Source organism: Cottoperca gobio, chromosome 17 (assembly GCF_900634415.1).
Source record: "Cottoperca gobio chromosome 17, fCotGob3.1, whole genome shotgun sequence".
Taxonomy (NCBI): domain Eukaryota; kingdom Metazoa; phylum Chordata; class Actinopteri; order Perciformes; family Bovichtidae; genus Cottoperca; species Cottoperca gobio.
Genome location: NC_041371.1, coordinates 20,792,093 through 20,803,689, shown reverse-complemented (window position 1 = coordinate 20,803,689; position 11,597 = coordinate 20,792,093). Strand labels below are relative to the sequence as shown.

The 11,597-nt window shown below is 43.1% G+C and overlaps 1 protein-coding gene across 1 annotated transcript; it reads right to left on the bottom strand.

Moving 5' to 3' along the window:
- Positions 1-5,903: 5,903 nt before the first annotated feature.
- Positions 5,904-6,959, bottom strand: rgs1 (regulator of G protein signaling 1). Its single transcript, XM_029453946.1, has 4 exons — positions 6,949-6,959; positions 6,566-6,645; positions 6,322-6,488; positions 5,904-6,080 (listed from the first exon to the last, which is right to left on the bottom strand). Exons 1-4 carry the CDS (start codon positions 6,957-6,959, stop codon positions 5,904-5,906), a joined length of 435 nt encoding a protein of 144 aa, XP_029309806.1.
- Between the last annotated feature and the right edge of the window lie 4,638 nt (positions 6,960-11,597).

Below are 11,597 nucleotides of genomic sequence, written 5' to 3'. Positions count from 1 at the left end.
ATATCCTATCCATGAAAATCATGAACAGGATTGGTGATAAAACGCAGCCCTGGCGGAGGCCAACATTCACTGGAAACGAGTGCGACTTACTGCCGAGTATCCGGACACAACTCTCGCTTTGGGCGTACAGGGATTGGATGGCCCTCAAAAGTGATCCCCTCACCCCATACTCCCGCGGCACCTCCCACAGTATCACCCGGGGGACCCGGTCATACGCCTTCTCCAGATCCACAAAACACATGTAGACCGGATGGGCGTACTCCCAGGCCCCCTCCAGTATCCTTGCGAGAGTGAAGATTTGGTCCGTTGTTCCACGACCAGGACGGAATCTGCATTGTTCCTCTTCAATCAGAGGTTCGACTACCGGCCGAACCCTCCTTTCCAGTACCTTGGAGTAGACTTTACCAGGGAGGCTGAGAAGTGTGATACCCCTGTAGTTGGCACACACTCTCTGGTCCCCCTTTTTAAATAGGGGAACCACCACCCCGGTCTGCCAACCCCTAGGCACTGTCCCAGACTTCCACGCAATGTTGACGAGGCGTGTCAACCAAGACAGCCCCTCAACACCCAAAGCCTTCAGCATTTCTAGACGGATCTCATCAACCCCTGCGGCTTTGCTACTGTGGAGTTGTTTGACTACCTCAGTGACTTCCATCAGGGAAATTGACGACGATCCCCCATCAGCTTCCAGCTCTGCCTCTACCATAGAGGGCGTGTTAGTCAGATTCAGGAGTTCCTCAAAGTGCTCCTTCCACCGGCCGATAACCTTCTCAGTCGAAGTCAGCAGGGTCCACCCTTGCTGTACACAGCTTGGATGGTTCCTTGCTTCCCCCTCCTGAGGTGCCGGATGGTTTTCCAGAAGCACCTTGGTGCCGACCGAAAGTCACTTCTCCCACAGCCACTGCTTTGCCTCTGACACGGCAGAGGCTGCCGCCCTTCTAGTCCTTCGGTACCCTGCAACTGTTTCCGGAGTCCTCCCGGATAACATAACCCGGAAGGACTCCTTCTTCAGTTGGACGGCTTCCCTGACCACCGGGGTCCACCACGGTGTTCGAGGGTTACCGCCCCTTGAGGCACCTAAGACCTTGAGACCACAGCTCATCACCGCAGCTTCAGCAATAGAGGTTTTGAACATCGCCCACTCAGGTTCAATGCCCCCAACCTCCACAGGGATGTCTGAAAAGCTCCACCGGAGGTGTGAGTTAAAGATCCCCAGGACAGGGACTTCCTACAGACGTTCCCAGTTCACCCGCACTACCCATTTGGGTTTACCAGGTCTGTCCAGAGTCTTCCCCCACCCCTTGATCCAACTCACCACCAGATGGTGATCAGTCGAAAGCTCCGCCCCTCTCTTCACCCGAGATCAGATGATACGATTACAAAATCGATCATTGAGCTTTGGCCTAGGGTGCTCTGGTACCACGTGCACTTATGAGCATCCTTATGTTCGAACATGGTGTTTGTTATGGCCATTCCATGACTAGAACAGAAGTCCAACCACAAACGACCGTTCGGGTTTAGATCAGGGAGACCCTTCCTCCCAATCACGCCTCTCCAGGTGTCTCCATCGTTTCCCACATGTGCGTTGAAGTCTCCCAGCAAGACTACGGAGTCCCCTACTGGAGCCTCCTGCAGGGCTCCATTCAGGTTCTCCAAGAAGGCCGAATACTCCGAACTGCGGTTTGGGGCATAGGCACAAACAACAGTCAGAGTTTTCCCCCCCATAACCCGAAGGCGTAGGGAGGCGACCCTCTCGTCCACCGGGGTGAACTCCAACGTAGCGGCGTTCAGCCGGGGGCTAGTGAGTATCCCCACCCCGGCCCGACGCCTCACACCGTGGGCAACTCCGGAGAAGAATAGAGTCCAACCCCTATCCAGGAGTACGATTCCAGAGCCAAGACTGTGCGTAGAGGTAAGCCCCACCAGATCCAACTGGTAGCGATCCACCTCCCGCACTAGTTCCGGCTCCTTCCCCCACAGAGAGGTTGCGTTCACATCCCCAGAGCCAGCCTCTACTGCCCGGGTCTGGTCCGTCGAGGTCCCTGACCATCACTGCCACCTGTGTGATAGCGCACCCAACCCCAGCGGTTTTTCCCATGAGTGGTGGGCCCACAGGATGGATGGATAGATGGGATGCACCACGTAGCTTCTTCGGGCTATGCCCGACCAGGCTCCGTGGCAAACCCGGCCACCAGGCGCTCGCTGTTGGGCCCTCCTTCTGGGCCTGGCTCCAGACGGGGGCCCCGGGCTTCCTCCGGGCAGGGTCTCTCCTTTCCTTTCCCTTTTTTTCATGAAGTCGTTTTTGAACATTTTTGACAGTGGAAAGCATATTGAGGTAAACAGAGAGGAGGATGACATGAAACACAAGTCGCCAGGACCACTGTGATTATGTGGTAGGCGAATAAGCCTGTGGCTTAAAGCAACAGCGTAAAAAGTCTAAGATGTAAATCCAAATAGTTTGTCAACATCATTGAGTAAAACATCCTCAATTCTACCTCAATGTTGTGAGCTGCCTCGCTGAAGACTGCTTTTATTCACTTCCTGTTATGTTGACAGTAAGCTTTCAAAAGCTGTCACCTCATGCTTGAACTTGAATTCAGTCAACTCGGTCCAATTTGTTGGTCCCAGTCGGTTCCAGTCATGTCGATGCTGCAGCATCCTCGGCAAACCTGCTTCTTTCAGCTCATGACATTATCAAAGAGAAGTGTTCGTCCCTACAAAATAACTTGTAAACTTTTATGCATACTTTTGCTTACATATCATGTGGACTAATTTAGTGTAATTCTCTCTACAACGGTAAAATGTCCCACAGTTAGCCACACTTATTATGATGGGCCTCAGTGCTTGTAAGTTCCTACTTATATCATTAATATACACACGCACCATCGTATCATCTCGTCAAATCAAAGACATTGGACAACATCAACATTATCCAGCAATCATCACTGCATATCTGTAAATGACAAAAATATCAAAGAAAATAAGAAATGATTCTTTAAATTGAATAGTTATTTATAATTTTTTAAAATAGTTTTTAAAGTTTATGTAGAGCAAGAAGTTAATGTCAGCATGTCATTTGTGGATATCCATACAAAAGACGAGACATTGACTAAGAAACACAAATATCATGGTGGTGCTAGAGGAAAAGTGAGGCGATGACCAAAATCATTACAATTTATACTCTGGGAACCAAGAATGTCTGTGAGATGTCACGGCATTCAATCCAGTAGATGTTGAGATATTTCAGTTTGGAGCAAAGTGGTGAACCTGACGGACTCCAAGTAAAGTACTATTAAGCAAAAATTATTGTTGAGTGGAAGTTTCTTAAATGTTTTTACTGAAAGCCTGCGTTTTGTCATTCTATTACCACTTTTACTTTCACTTTCCCTGATGTGTTTGACCTACCGCCATTTTATTTCAATGTCATCCTCCTTTGGTGCCTCAATCTGCCACTGTACTGCACTGTTATGCTATCTGCACTTATATCTGCATTGATACTCAATCATAATGTAGCTTTGACAACAATAGACGCAGGTGGGACGTATTCACAGTGAAAACCTTCATTATCTCAAGTGTATCTACAAGCTGGTTTGTATACTGTTGTGAAACAATTGAAAACCATGCCAACGCATTTTAATGTGTACAACAATGTATACCTTTCTCGCAAGAAATGTAGAGAACACGCAATTTGGTGTAAATGTATGGGCTAACGCATGTGAAGAAATGGAATAGCAGGTAATAACATTACCTCTGAATCAGCATATCTTAGTAAAGCTAAGAAGTGTAAGTATGCCATAGCTTGTTTTCCTAGCAACCTGCAAGCTTGATAAATGTGGCGACATATAAAATGTGCATAACCTCAGATAAAGTTTTTAAGCAAACTTAATTAGTTGCTTTTGAGCAAGAGGTAAGTTCTGTTTTCTCACTTTATATATATGTCCTTATGAGGGGGATGTTTGGTGTGTGAAGTCAGCTGTTGAATGCTCGCTGTGGTGACATTAAATGTTATCTCATACATTTTCTTTATCGGTTGCAGCACCCGTCTGTGAGTTTCCTCCGTCACTCGGAGAATTATAACTATGCTCATTTTGATGTGTTCTTCACTTCCTGCAAGCAATATCTCCCGCAGTGTTGCTGGGCTGCACGTTGCTTCATAATAACGAGTGCAGATTAAACATGATGCTTTGTCAAATGCAGTCTTTTCACAGTACCCAGCAAACTTAACCCTTCTCTCCCTCAAAGAGGAGAGTGCAACCAGGCTTGTCTAAACTAGAGGAAGTTGTGGTGAGCGGTCTGCGTGTTGTCTCAAAATAAATCCCCCGTACATTCAATGCCACCAACAGAAACAGAACAACATGTGCGTCTAACACCCTGCAGTCACATGGAGAAACCTGGCTGGGCCTACTTCCACTTTCCAAACACAAAATACACATCAGACAATAAACACGTCAAAGTCGTACATGCAAAAGGGAACAATATATCTGTAGCATTTTATGTTTCGCGTTTGTTAAATTTAAATCCTATATGCTGAGTTTACTCTGTGGATGGGAACATTATGTCTGAATGTGCTTTGTAGTGCTCTTTTGTATTTGCATGCGTTTTACATCAACAACGACATAAGCTTGTAAAATCCACCATGTCCTCGGCATGGCAGAGCAAAAAACAAACTGGTAAAATAGTGAATACAGTCTAACAAAACCTACCATGACCTACACTAATCTCCCTTTAATGGCATATTTACATAAAGGATAATGAGCTTAGTTAGAGAGGATTTTGAATCCTCTTTTAATTGTCACACACAGCAAAATGTAGACTCTGCATTTAACATGTCTCAGTGTTGGGAGCAGGGGGCAGCTACTATACAGTGCCCGAGGAGCAGTGTGGGGGTCCTGGGTCAGTGCCCACGAGGTGAAATGGCTCCATGGTATCAGACTACACTCTGTGCTTGGTCCGTTCGGGGGCTTGAACCAGCGACCCTACTGTTCCCAAGTGGAGTCCCTATGGACTGACCTCCTACAGCCCCTATTACAACAGTCAAAGTTATTATTTGAATCCTCTTCATACTTTTTCATGATAAATGAACGCCCCTGTGTCTGGCAAATTTAACTTGAGACATATTTGATTCATACTCTTCACAATGTAAAAACTTCTCCTAACTGCAGCTGAGATGTAAACAACACAAAGAGACAGGAAGTGTGGGCCAGCTTGTCCTTTGTCTTTCTTTTTGTTGTGTCTTGTTGTTTACTGAGTGATGCTGCTTGAAGACTCTGTTGCCATCTGGTGTTATTATTATTATTATTATTTATTTTTTTTACCAATGACTGTATTACAGTATACAGACAGGTCTTCTGTGACAACAACAAAGGTGATTTGCATCACATTCAAAAGTACCACACCCAAATGTCACTCCACTGATTATATAGTTTTGAGGATATTTCAAAACTAGCACAAGAAAGCACAAAAACGAGACAACTTCTTAACAATACACTCGCATTTTTATTTGCACGTGAAAGTTAAAGTATATTAGGATTTATATTTGCATAATCAGTTAGATAAAGTGTTAATAATACTTTACAATAAAGACATTCTTTTTATTATTAACTTCATTGAGTGGAGGAGAGATAATAGGTAATCATAGAGGAATTAAGTGCACAATCCCTTTATAGATTTTACCTTGACATAATTAAAGAGATAAAGTATAATACAAGCTACAAATTCTTGTTGAGCTGTAACTGTCTACTGAATCACACAGGTTGAAAAGCTATTTCTGCTACACTTGGGATCTGGATAGTATGGTGTAAACCCGTTATCCACACTGAAATCAAAGAGTGCTACTGCAGATGAGAGTTGGAGAGAAGATTCTGCGAGGCTCCGTCTGAGAGGCTGTCAGTTTGGAAAAACAGTCACCTTGAATCGGTTCTCCTCAGGAGTCCCTGATAGATGTTAGACTTTAGGAAGCGCGGGTAGCAATCCCTGGCCATCAGACTGTAGATGAGCTTCTGTGCCGTATCAAACGAAGTCAGGGAAGGCTGGGAGATGTTCTTTGTTATGTTTTCTCTGGTGCTGCAATCTATGTTGATCTGGAATCAAACAATATCGCCCAGAGGCGTCTTACAGCAGCTATTTTCATCATCATTCACTATATTGTTCTGGAGGGGAAACAACTTGTGAGCACATTTCTGAAGCTTTACCACCCTAAAACACACAACACACACAGCTCTTTATAGCAGTCACTGTATCACTGCAGGCCTGCTAAATTCAGATTACAAACAAACAACCCCCTTGGTGCATTTTTGCCACTTGCAGCTTGCTTTTGTTTACCTGTCTGGGCGCTTCTGTTTGGACAAACTCGGAGTAGATCCTGTTGGCAGAGGAGATCATCTCTGGCACTGCCTTGATTTTTTTATACTCCTCGCAGGCCAGCCAAAACAGTATGTTCTCCTCGCTGTATTCGGACTTTAGGAACTCCCGGAAAGCTATTTGTCCGGCTAAAAAAACACAGACGACAGTAAGCAGCTAGCAATATATACGATCACATACATGCACAATGGGAAGAGACTCATACCTTTACAACTGAGGATTTTATCCACAGACTCACTCCAAGTCTCAACATCCTCCAGTGGATCCTTGGGAAAGCAACACAATCTACCCTTGAAAAGAGCATCAAAATCTATCACTAGCCAAGTTATCTGTCAACTCCACAGCACATAGCACCTGCAAACCACACTGGCAGGTCAACATATTCAGCATGTACAGTATGTGTTATGTTTTCATAAACAGTTCAATGCATTGAGCACCACATCACATAACTACAAGCCCCTTCAGAAATAAACACACAATGCAAAGTGAGACTTACAGTGAGTGAAAAACTCTTCGGTATTTTCCACATGGCTGCTGTAAGATGTTGTCTGCTGAAAAGGCTCAATAATCAAATATGCAGTAACTCACTTTATCGCCATCTCCTAGTCCTTTACGAAGGGACACGGAGATAAGATCCTGCCAGGCTAAAGATGGGGTTGTGATTGTTTGGAGACGAAGGAGTCAAGTGACTGAACAAATCTGAATGACCCGCACCCAACATGAATGGAATATATGGAAATTTGTATGTAAAGTGTTGTTGGGAGAGATGGGGCATCCTACCGTGTCTGTCGAGGAGAGAGCTCGGCTGTGATTGAAGTTGACCGCGACTGTGGTCATCCTTAACGTGGGTGTGATAATATGAGGGGGGCACAGAGTTATATAGATTAACTGAATTAATATGATTTAAACCAACATATTCTATATATACGGGATGGTGATGGCCTATTGGTGTAGTGGTACGCCTTCCAAACACCAGAAGATTGTGAGTTCAACACCCTGAGCAAGGTACTTAACCCCAAGTTGCTTCAGGGAGACTGTCCCTGTACTTAGTTCACTGTGAGTCGCTCTGGATAAGAACGTCTGCTCAATGACCTGTAATAATATTCTAGATTACAGAATACTTAGGTATTTTATTCATCGGTAAGACATTCTGTATATTCCAGAGTATACTCAAGATTCTCCTCCAACAATGCAAAATACAGTATACTTAAGACATGAACAAAGAAATAAGGAAATATAAAAGTGCAAGAGACATAATGGTGCAAGTGAAATGCAGGAATAAATCAAACATATACATATAAAATAGAATAAGACAGAATATAACATTTTAAATATTGTAATACTATATAAATTTGTGGATATGTGGAATAAACAGATGTTTGTACTGTAAACATATGTAAGTAGTGACACTTCACAGAGCTCAGGAGTTCAACAGTCTCATGGCTTGTGGGATAAAACTGTCCCTGAGTCTGCTGCTCTTGGCTCGGATGCAGCGGTGCCGTCTGCCAGACGTCGTTGGGGTGATGGGGGTTTTAATGATTCTGTGTGCCTTCTTCCTGCACTGCTGTGTGTAAAGCTCCTCCATAGATGGCAGCTCCGTCCTGGTGATGTGCTGAGCAGTTTTCACCACCCTGGATCAGGAATCTGGTAACAAAATTGCTTGCTGTGGTAGAGCTCTACACGTCAAATTCAGAACAAGATTTAACTAAAACATTGAGCAATGGTCAGGAAGCTCTAGGGAAAGATCCTGACCATAAACAAATAGCCATAGACAAATTCACTATTGAGGAAAACTCTCGTCATCCTTATATTTGCATATATGCAGTGTTTTATTGTCAAGGTGAAAAATCATAAGCAAGCGCTGATTTATCAATGTGTCTCATACCTCAGTTGATGTAGGTGATCATTGACTCTTGAAACTTAAAGGTTTTTGATATGGACAGTAATTTTCCGTTAATGGATCACCGAAGTTATTAAAATGAATTCTAAGGGGAACATGAATTTGTGTGCTGAGTTTCACAGCAATTTATCGAGTAGTTGTCGACACATTCCACTGAAAATAATAAAGGAGAACTTCATGGTAGTGCTCGAGAGAAGTCATGTACAAAATGTTGAGCCAATTCATCCAGCAGATGTTGAGCTAGTTCTCAGGTTACATGAAAACTTTGACCTATTGGTGGCGCTACGGGAAAAGTCAGAGGATCACCACAGTCGTTGGGATTCATCCTCTGCGGCTCATGATTATCTGTACCAAATTCCATGCCAATCCATTCAATGGTTGTCAAGACGTCACAAAAAAATAAATATCAACCTGCTTTTGGCACTAGAGGAAAAGTCTGGGGATCGCCACAGTCGTTGGGATTCATCCTCTGTGGAACATGAATGTATGTGCACACTTTCATGGCAATTTCAAGCAGAAGTTGTTTGGATATTTCAGTCTGGACCAAAGTAGTGGACCGGCCGACCACCTGACAGAACATTGCCATCCTTTGAGCAATGCCGCTACATGACTAAAAACATCTGGTAAATAATTCAATTTAAATTCTCAGTAGTGACTTTTTGTCGAGGGACCCGGGGCGATGCTAACTCCCAGGTTGGCTACAAATGTGCGTCATTCCTGCAGCACTCTGTTCACAGTGTCTATTGTGTCCTTTTCAACTTCCATCAATGGATGTTAGATCTAAAGGATTCCGTTTTTACCAAGATAAAGCAAAATGTACAGACACATATGTTGCAGACTTTTTTTTTTAAATAGATCTTTTAATAGATTTCAAACAAGAAAGATATTTCTGACTTGCCACTGCACAGAGAACATCATCTAATCAGTCATGTGATCCTGAGCTATATGTGGGGGACTGTCCCTTAGGTCTGTTTGGTGTATACAGGAACAGTGAATGGTAATACAAACAGTATATTATCATCAGCGTTTTAACCTGCTCTGACCTCAGTGGTGGAGATGTGATAGGACTAAACAAACCCATAATGTAAATCCCAACAGGTGATGGAAAATACCAAGGCTGCCTCTATTTGCATGTGTGTAGACGCACCAGGTTGAGGAATTTGTTTTTCAAAAAAGACACTGCCAGCAAAGATATGAGGACTGGGGAGTGTCGTCTTAGTGCACTCCCTGCAGAGTATCCAAGATGTTTTGTCTTGTTGTGATTCAGCCTTTCATGTTCTTAGATCAAAAGTTGTTCTGAGCGGGCAGTGTGACCATCCAAGAACAAAAGAGACAACCCTGAGAGGGCTTATTTAGTAAATAAGCATTGATTTGTTTTCATACTGACATCTACAATGAAATGTGCTGAGTCTCACTGGTGATACAGCAAAGCACTGCATACCAAGATGCATGTTTTCCTACCATACACAAGGTGGCACTCTAGTCCTCTATCTCTATTCTACAATTGCATCATGTGTCCACCTTTCTCTGTAATTGACAGCATTGAATTTGTGTTTTTTCTCTGTGGCTGTTGTTCCTGCACGCTTTATTTATTCGATCATGAACAGGGTTTAGTTCCTTCTCCTGCCGGGTGAGGGTTGGTGTAGGGTGCACATGTAACTGAAAAACCTATTTAAATTAGATTTCGAAGCCCTGAAAATAAATCAGTAAGCATGCCTTTGATTGAATTAGAAAGTGTCTCATCTGTTTGTCTCGACTTGTATTGTGAAAACATCGAGCAGCAAGGAACCTGCGTTGACCTTCCTTTCTTTTTCCTTTCACCCTTTCAGCAGTATATTTTGTCCAATTTCTGATGGCCCTAAAACTAACATATGAAGCCAGATAAACGATTGGAAAACTCGAGGCCAGGCATCTACTCGACCTCAGTAAAAAAACCCCACAATGAGGAAAATAGTTTATATTAGTTTTTTTCAGCATGTCTCTATCGGCCCAATGCAGCTGACATACGGTAAAGTATCTCACAGAATTGCTTTGAATGATACTTAGCCTTCAGCAGAGTTATTGGAAAGAGTTAATGGGAAGTTGTCTGTTAGGCATTCAACTGCATGTTATTGTTCCCCCTATAGACACACTCCACTAAATAAAGCGCTGATACTTCTGCTGAAGTTCTGCATGTAGAATGAAAGGTACAAAGTCTCACCTTGAGACTTGCCCTGAAATATTATTTAAGTCTGTCAATATTGTTGCAGGCCAACAGCATCAAGTGCAAATGGATTTGTATGGGGTAAATTTCACAACTCAATATCTGAGCCTGGGAGTCAGCAAATCTGTTACTAAATATGGCTCACGTAGAGTTAGATAGAAGCTTCTGAAACAAACATCTTCTTAAATTGGGAACCTGTGGTGTAAAAGTTTTGATACCAGAGCCCAAGGGTGCAAAACTACTAACTTTGGCTTAGAATGAGGAAAATAAACCAATTTGTATGAGAAAATCTGTGTAAAACTCCACCATGAGACACTAACAATAAACATTTGAGTTTTACACTCCTCTCAGACTCTTACTCGTCATGTTTTGCAAGCCTTAGATCTCAATGCAAACTGCTCTCTTACTCTTTTGTGGCCCTCCAGTGACTCCCTTAATACATATTTAACTTGTGTATGGGACACACACTTAAATACCAATGGGAATAAAAACAAGAAATCTGCCAACTGCTGGCAACTAATCTTAAACTGTGAAGAATTTAGCAGACCAACTGAGCTCTTACCTTTGTTACCACGTCATTTTCCTTCTCTTCTCTCACTATTTGTGTAAGAGGACAGCAGGAACAGCAGAGTACGCATGTCGCTGCCATCTACATGGATGTATAATTAATTTAAACTGTGAGGTGTTCAACACCGTTTTTTCGCTTAGTAAAATGATATTAATTTGGGCTGGGAAGGACTTTATCTCTCTGAAGGCTACTAGAAACCCTGACAACTGTGTTAATGAGACGAACCAGCTCTGTGTATTGTATATGTGTGTATACATTCTTTATGCTGTGCGCATGTATCTACTGTATTTCTTCTGCACACATAGTCAAGAGTTTGGGGTTGAATCCCTGACAGTTTCAAATGATCATGTATTTGTCTTTGTCAGAAGTATAGCTTGTGCATACATATACTGTAACATGAATAATTCTGTGCTAGAGCAGTGGGAGTTGATAAGCTCTATTAATTTTTCAGTGATACGCAATAGTGAGCTACACATGAAAACAATTTTCCTCCAGTGTAATATGCACACATTATGTCTCCATTTGTCACATTTAGATGCGGTTCAAACTAATTAATGACACCGAAG